At 39.5% G+C, this 8,955-nt stretch overlaps 1 protein-coding gene across 1 annotated transcript; it reads left to right on the forward strand.

Annotated features, from left to right (window-relative positions):
- Window positions 1–375: 375 nt before the first annotated feature.
- On the forward strand, window positions 376–5,811 carry CUNH15orf61 (chromosome unknown C15orf61 homolog). The gene is made up of 3 exons (XM_034994082.1): window positions 376–767; window positions 5,550–5,679; window positions 5,770–5,811. Exons 1-2 carry the CDS (start codon window positions 422–424, stop codon window positions 5,675–5,677), a joined length of 474 nt encoding a protein of 157 aa, XP_034849973.1. The 5' UTR covers window positions 376–421; the 3' UTR covers window positions 5,678–5,679; window positions 5,770–5,811.
- The last annotated feature ends 3,144 nt before the right edge of the window (window positions 5,812–8,955 follow it).

Consider the following 8,955-nt stretch of genomic DNA (forward strand, 5'->3'; position numbering starts at 1 on the left):
TCTGGGTGTCAGTTCTGCCACTCACTACGGAGGTTATTTATTTTAAGCCTTAATTTTCCTCACACCCCTACCGATAAACCCCCCGAATCCCCACCCCGGCTCCCAGCCCCCGGCGCCCCAGGGTTGTTAACGCCTACATGAGGTCACATGTGACGATTTAATTACCTCCTCTGCGCGGCTGACCCTCGGACTACCCCGGCCGGGCCCTCCGCCCGCCCCTCGGCCCCCTCGCGGGAGAGCGCGAGACCTTCGTGCGCACGCGCCGCTGCGCCCCGGGGCGCTCTCGCGCACTGGCGCGGCGCCCGCTGGGCGTCCCCGCGGCTCGCCCCGGGGCGCGGGCGCGCGCGCGCTCCGGCGGCCCCGCCCCCAGCGGCGCGCGCCCCACGGCCGCCGAGGGGCGGGGACGCGAGCGAGGCCGGCCATGGAGCCCCTGCGGAGGGCCCACGAGGCCGCGCTCCGGCTGCTGCTGTGTCGGCCTTGGGCCTCGGGCGCCGCCTCCCGCCCGAAGCCCCGCGCCTCGGAGGTGCTGACGCGGCACCTGCTGCAGCGACGCCTGCCGCACTGGACCTCCTTCTGCGTGCCCTACAGCGCCGTCCGCAACGACCAGTTCGGCCTCTCGCACTTCAACTGGCCCGTGCACGACGCCAACTACCACGTCCTGCGTACCGGCTGCTTCCCCTACATCAAGTACCACTGCTCCAAGGCCCCCTGGCAGGACCTGGCCGGGCAGGATCGGTTCTTCACGGCGCTCAAGGTCGTCAACCTGGGTGAGTGGCCCGGGCCTGTGAAGCACGTCCCGCTGACAGTGGGATCACTGTTTGCAAAGCACGCTGACGAACGTCGCTCAGACGCCGAGACCCCGGCCCCAAGGTCAGGCCGCGACAGCGCCGGGGAGCCCCGCCTCGGCCCCGCGCAGGCTCGCCCGGGCGCACGCGCTCGCCACGCTTCGGCCCGCGCTGTTGGGTTTCCCAGGCCCTGCCCCCGCGTCTCACCCGCTCTGCGGCGTTCTCGGACTGGCCTTGGCCCTAGTGTTTTGGATTCCCCCACCCCCCCCAAGCCCTCCCCGTACATGCTTGTCGGGGCTGAGTAGTTGCTACTGAGTCATTCCCAGAAAAGTCGGGCTTTACCCCAGACCTATATCCAGGGACCACACTGCGTCACCCCTGGGGAGGAGACCTTCATGCCATCCTCACCTGCTGCAGCTCTTGACTGGGAGGACCCGGACCCCCACAGTGGGCAGTAAGAATGAGGGTGTAAGGAAACGACCCCACTGCAAAGTGGCTCTGAAGTTAAGAAATGTCTTACTGCATGGCAGGATTCGTTCCCATGACCATCATTTTCTTGGGTGCGTTCGGTATTGTAAAAACTGGAACTACTTTCTGAGTTTCATTGTTTTCTTTATATGAAATCCCAGCAAGTGCGTTTAACTAAAAGCACTAAAGGTTTTCACCGGTCATAGCAGCTTCCTAAGGTGCTAGGCCTAAAAGGTACCAAAATATTCTGCCTCTTTAATATTTCTGTGTTTTCATGGGAATATTCTAATTCGGAGAGCATTTACTCTTGCTGGATGCTTATTTTCTTTTGGCTAATGAGGGAAGAGGCATGAACATTGACATAAGTATATCGTTTGTATCTTTATCGAGAGGACTCAAGATGTTTTGAACCTATTAATAGGTAATATCACATTGATCCAGATTTTAGTAATTCAAAATCTAGACGTGGGAGCTGAACCATGTTACCCAACCAGTTTTTTTAAACCAGAGTGAAAGCTAAACCCCTGTGCACCTGCATTGGTATTATATAATCTGATGGCTTATTAATTTAAGTATGGTATTTATGTATTTTTGCTTATAGTAACTCACGTCAGTCATGAGATTTTTGAACCATTGGTCTACTGGGACTGTTCTGGGTTCAGTCCACCCAAGGAGAAGATAATTAATTAGCAATGTGTAATTCTTTAAAAATTTGTCCATTTGGCTGATGGACTACATAGAGCATACCCTCTAATTTTGAGGTTGAAGTTGAAGGGTAAGCTCACTTAGAAGATTCGATTCCAAAGACTAGAATGATGAATAGTTTCAGGAAGAAGTTTATTTTAGCATTTTCAGAATCAGCCATTCATCCCAAATGTAAAGAGTAACAGGTTAGGAAAAGTATAATTGGAGGATAATAGGTAAACCATGAGCCAAATGCCTTTTAAAGAAAGTTTTCATTTGAAACTTAATACTTTAAGAACACCTTAATGACTAGGGGCTTCTCTTTTAAATATACATGCGAAGAAATCCAAAGAAAAGTAGGATACCCAGAACATTCTCACACAAAGAAGTGACACATTTTGTGGAAAGAAACAACAGTTGTAGTTTTTTTATGTGGAAGAGAAGGCTGAAGAGTGATTTAATGGTCTTTGGAAATTCTAAAAATCCTGCCCAAACGGGAATAAGAGTTTTAAGTTAAAAAAGGGAAAAGTTTCTGCTCATGCATGCTTTAATACGAATTGGCTTTTACTGGTAAAGGGAATTTTTTTCTGGACTTTTTTTTTTTTTTTTTTTTTTTTAAGATTTTACTTATTTATTTGACAGAGAGAGAGCGAGAGAGGGAACATAAGCAGGGGGAGTGGGAGAGGGAGAAGCAGGCTTCCTGCCGAGCAGGGAGCCCGATGTGGGACTCGATCCCAGGACCCTGGGATCATGACCTGAGCCGAAGGCAGACGCTTAACGACTGAGCCACCCAGGCGCCCCTTTTCTGGACTTTTTAAAGAGCAATGTATTCACCAGTTTGGTAATGTTTATTTTGTATTTTTGTCTTAAGGTAGGGAATTAGATAATAGATTCTGTCCGGTTCTGTGATGCCCCCTCTGGATCATCAAATACCTATTCTATTAATAAAAGTACTTAGGATCTTATTCCTCTTATTCCCTTCTAAATTAGTAATTATCAGAGTAATTCATTTTTCCATTTTATAAATAATAAAGATTTTTCTTGTACCATTTGTTCCCTTTCTCCTCTGCCTTCCCTTCAATGGAAGCTGACATTTTACTGATGGTTTATCAGTCTGGGTATCCTGCTGGGAAGTAGATTGAGATTTAAGAAAAGCAACTTACCATTGGAATGAATGGGTAATTGGAGACTTGCTAAGAAGTTCTAATTTTTTTTAAGTGCTTAATTTGACAGTGGTTTACCTACTGTTCAGCTGACTCAAAATGAATTATTACGCAAAGAACTGACATTCATGTTCATTTTGATGTTATGTTTCAGTCTGGGGAAAAAATAATTTCTCATGGAATTTTATAGACTTTATAGCATATGTGCTATAGATAAAGAAAATTATTTTTTTATGTTTAAATTGTTTAAGTAGCAAATCTCATTTTAGCCTGACTACATTAAGTAAACTGCAGGAAAAAAGAAATAGACAATTTCTGACTCCTGTATTACAGCATAATCCCCTATCAAACAGCATCACTGATAGTGGTTCCTAGCTGTTTCTTAAAAGAGATAATGTAGTTATTATAAGCTAGTAATCTTTGGTCAGTTCTCCCATTTTAGCTGAAAAAATATTGATCATTGATTTGTGTGGTTTTTAAAACGTGTCAATATTTTAACTGAAAACTGATAAGTACTGTAAAACAAGATTTCAGTTTCACCAGCCATTCCTTAAATTTATATCCTTAGCATTGGTTTAAAAGGCATATTTTATTTTTTTAAAAGGCATATTTTACATATTTTACTGTCAGTATATTTAGAAAATTAATAATTGTTTCTAGAACCTATTTTGTTCTTCCTCCATTGATTTTCAGCTTTCAAGTTGTGATACTGTATTTTAAATTTATTTTTTATTTCAACTTCTCCCTCTACTCTTCACTCCTGCCTGTTTTCTTGTCTACTTCCCTACCCATACTCCCTTTTCTTTTTTTTTTCTTTTTGATAAGTAGCTTTATGATGCTAGTTTTTGTGGCTTTTTTGTGACATTCCCTTGAAGCATTTAGAGATTCTTTTGGGTATTACCAAGGCAAAGAAGGCAAATATACTGTCAAAGATTTCGTGAGAGTTCCAGGGAACCCTGTGATGGTGACAAACTGTGACCCAGTATATTCCTAAAAATAGAGGGGTGCCAGCCTGAATGGGCATTTTTGCCTGTTCTCATTGCCAGCTAGTGATGCTTCTCCTGATTAATCTCTGGCATCACAGTGCTTGGAATGCAGCTTCAGGGAAAAAGCACAAAGTAGTCCAATGCACTTACACACTCAAAACAAGCATAATACAGCAAATATATTCTTGCAGAAAAATTAAAAAATCTAGCAATAGGATCAGTCCTGAGCATGTGATTTCCCTATTAACTAGAAAGAGGGATTTCCCAAATGTACAGCTGTTCTTTTAAATTGTCATTTTTCTGTCCAACTCCTACACAAGAACAATAAAATTAATACTTGTGTAGAGCATACAATATTTATTATTGATTCATATGCCTGTGGTTTTATACATGTTTTTAGTATGTTAATACTCACTGATTTTAAATAGTTGCTTTAAAAAAGATAGGAGCTGTGAAAGTTTATTTTGTGTCCAATATAGTGTCATATGCATGAGTGCTTAATCCATTATCTCTGGTTAGTATATGTTTAGTTTCCTGTATTGCAAATGGCAACTAATATCAACTGTAACAGCAAAATCTTATCAAATGGAAATATTCCAAAGAAGAAACATGTTGTTGGAGCCTACTGTATACCTATTTCAAATAGGTTGAAACAAGATTGTTTTCAAATCAGTTGTAAAAATACTCATGGGAATATTTCTCATACCTGTTATACTAAAATCTTCCTTAGAATTAGGGTTTTCCTTAGGTTTCGAAGACAGCTGTTTGACCCCGTTTCTTTTAAGTTGTACAAAAAATTACTTTAGCCATCAGTGTTACTGTTTGATGTAAAGCACAGTAAAGTTGACCTAGTAATTTGAGCTTAAGGCCACCAATCCGGAGCATCTACAACTAAATTAATTAATATTCTATTTGCTTATTTGTGAAAAGTATATAGAATTACTTCATAATTGGGACGTCTGGGTGGCTCAGTCATTAAGCGTCTGCCTTCGGCTCAGGTCATGATCCCAGGGTCCTGGGATCGAGCCCCACATCGGGCTCCCTGCTCAGCAGGAAGCCTGCTTCTCCAACTCCCAGTCCCCCTGCTTGTGTTCCCTCTCTCTCTCTGTCTCTCTCTGTCAAATTAATAAATAAAATCTTTCAAAAAAAAAAAAGAATTACTTCATAATTACTTGGAAGTGACGAATTAGTGCCTAAAGTGCCTTGAATTAAAACTTAAACCAGCCTTATCTATAGTTTTAAAAATCTCTAGGCTCACACAGTTGTTTCCATATTCCACAAACTGATGAAATTGAGCTCTTAGATAATTAGAATCAGTCTGTACTCATATCTTTATATTTTCATAACTTTACAATTTGTTGACATTGCAGAAGAGTGCTCTGTGATTTGTACCATGACAAATACATGGATGCATGATTAATAAGCATTGATGTTCATTAATAACATATTCATTTGTTTTCTAGGTATTCCAACCTTATTATATGGACTTGGCTCCTGGTTATTTGCTAGAGTCACAGAGACTGTACATACCAGTTATGGACCAATAACAATTTATTTTCTAAATAAAGAAGATGAAGGTGCCAGGTATTGAAGGTGTGCATCGGAGAACATAAATATCAGTGGATTTTCTCTTGTGTGTATATGCAATGTTTATTTTTGACCCTCTTTTTTTTTTTTTTAAAGATTTTATTTACTTGGCAGAGACACAGCGAGAGAGGGAACACAAGCAAGGGGAGCAGGCTTCCCGCAGAGCAGGGAGCCCGATGTGGGACTCGATCCCAGGACTCCGGGACCATGACCTGAACCGAAGGCAGAAGCTCAACGACTGAGCCACCCAGGCGCCCCATTTTTGACCCTTTAAAACAAAACTTTTGTAAACACCTTTTTCTTTCTACGGTGTCGGGTTCTTTAAGATGAATCATTGCCCTCAAGAGGCAAAGCTTTTCATACATTGTTATATATTGCGTGCTCTGTTTAGCCAATGGGAACTACAGATGCATGAAGCATATACCAATTTCTTTTCCTAGAATTGGGTAAATTACAGATAAAAAATGATTATAACATACATATATTCTATAGTTAGGTATTAACAATTCAAGTCGATTCTTTGAGGAGAAAATGGATCTTTTATAGGACACTGGAAAAAGAAGTAGAGGATTTCAGGATATATGTGGAGATAATACCATTGGCAATTCCAGTTGGATTCTAATTGTAATCTGAAATCTAAACTATTCAGCTGCCAGGATTTTCAGTGGGAATGTCTTAAAGCCCTTGTGCCATTTACCTAGATGAGAGGTCTAAATGTAATGTTGAAACTTCTTACTGCCTAAACATCCAATACCATACTACTTTCTAAAAAATAATGACTCTGGTTAATGTAAATGTAGCAAGACAAATGAAATTAAGACCTACTAAAAGTTAAAATAGCATGCTGATAAAGCTGTAAGAACAATTAAGATCTAGAAAGACCCAGAAGAATAAATTTGGTGACTGTTTATAAAAGCAGTTAGCTGAAATGGTACAATATCCATACACTTCTTGGTGATGGGAAATGGGCTGAAATTTTAAAGACCTGATAGCAGTTTTGTGTTAAGATTTTATTAAGTTAATTGCATTTTTGAAGGCAAAGTCATTAAAAAAAATTTATCCTTGGGGGTAGTTACAAAATACCCAGATGAATGGTAAATTTCAGAAATTTGGAGTAATTTAGGGAGAACTAAGTAGAACTATTTAATTTCTAAACCAATGGGTGTTTAAGATTTATGATCTCTCCCATAATTACAAACATACATTATATATCATTTTATGTTAATGTGTTGCTGATACTCTGCAACATTCACACATTATTGTAGCAAAATATTTTATAAAATACAGCATTTGGGTGCTTGCTTCTGGCCAATCCTTAGAGAAAGTGAGTGGCAGTGACTGAGGTGAAAATACCAGAATAAAGTAATACAAACTGACTTCTTTAAAGGTAGTTGTTTTAAATGAGCTGCATAAAGTGAGCTGTTCTTCAAATATATGTAGTGTTCACTTGTCTAAATGCAATTCTAAATAACACTTTAATCAAAGAAGTACTCATATTTAGTCCAGAAGAATATACTTGACACTAGTTAAATGAATGGCTTACACGAAGGAGATAGTGTTACATTAAGCTTCATTAATAATAAAACTGACTATTAGCATTTTGCAAGGAAGGCTAGAACTGATTTCCCCTGTAATGGGCAAAGTTAAATAACTATAGCTCATAAGTTTTAAGTCAAATACTGCTCATTCACTGCTGCTGGTCTTGTCAATACTTGCTGTAAAGGTTTGGTCCCAGCACAAGGCCGATAAAATGGTTTTTAATTACTAGACTATAAATACAGCTTTTCAGTAGAGTTGCGCTTCTTTTCACACTGGCCTGTTTGATTTCTGATAATTTGTACTGCTGACTCTGCTTACCTGTTTTTCAATAGCTACAGTCAGTGTGACTTCTTGTCCATATGGTGATAGGTAAGTCTCCTTGGAGAAGATCTTTGACAAACTACCCTATTGATCTCTGTAATTCTCTGCTGCTTGCAGCATTAAATAGAGCCTTGATTTCTTGTCTCATGCGCTCGCTGTGTAACAATTAAGCAAATGTAATATTTTCTTGTATTACATGAAAATCAATAGACCTCTTGCTCTCATGGAGTTGATCATGGTGAAGGATGAACTCAACGATGGCTAAGGGCATAGTTCAAATATTAAAATACCATTCATTGGATTCATTAAGTCTTAACAGTGAACCTTTTAGTCTAAAAATGCTCCCCATTGAACAGTAATGGTTTAAGTTTTTCCTTTAAAGTTGAATATGACATGGAAGCATTGTGGTCTAAAAGGGATAAAGTATAAATGCTAGAAGTCAGGAGATTGATTCTATTTTAGTGTCAGTCCTGTATTACTTTTTGACCTCAAGCTAATAACTCTACTCCTTTGTGTCTTAGTTTTTTCCACCTATAATCTGAGAAGAACAAAACAAGGAACCTTTCTACTTTAAAATGTATGATAAATATGCTTGTAAGCAAATGTCAGTTTTATTTCAGTAAAAGCTGGTTTTGTAGTCCTCATTCTTCCATTCCATATGTATTTATATGTAAAGAACTTCATTAACGGAAGGATTTTAAAAATAAGGGAGAGAAAGAAAGGAGGAGACAAATTGAGGCATTGTATGGTTGCCTGCTTGAGAGCTGATAATGCCTGAGATGGCAAGCAGGGTTCCAAGTTGACCCTGCCATTCTGGATATTAGGAATATTCTTAGTTGATGAAACAACCAAACACAGCTTTTCTGCCAATACTTCTTTGATGGGATTTTGTCTTTAAAAAAAATCCAGGCAAAACTATTTTTTAATGAAGATGAGTGTTAGTATAAAATTTTAGAAATCTTCTATTGTTACTTCTATGCAAATCAGTTATCAAGTATTGGAAGAAATTTCTGGTCAAAATTTTTAGTTCCTATGTGAACTGTGAACCACCATAAAGATACAATAAGAATTGGCATGGATGAGGTGGCTAATATAAAAATCCCTAGTTTCTCAGTGCTAATGTCTTATCATACCAAAATGACAAATAGCTATTTCTTTTATCACACATATTTGGTCACTAAGATTTTGCTAATTGTTGACTTCAGTAAAAAAATGAAACATTTTTAATTATTAAAAGCCATACATATTTCTTTTACAGTGTACATTTTATTTCTTGTCATTTATATTTATATTCACTCAAAACTCTAAGCAAGAACATCTATAATGCTTCATGAAGTATCTCTTAATTCTTTTAAAGAATGAATGATGTTTAAATGGGTGGGGTGACATCAAGACAGGATCTTGGTTTCATTTCATTTAAAA

This window comes from Mirounga leonina, unplaced genomic scaffold (assembly GCF_011800145.1).
Source record: "Mirounga leonina isolate KUSES-001 unplaced genomic scaffold, KU_Mleo_1.0 Mir_91, whole genome shotgun sequence".
NCBI classification, from domain to species: domain Eukaryota; kingdom Metazoa; phylum Chordata; class Mammalia; order Carnivora; family Phocidae; genus Mirounga; species Mirounga leonina.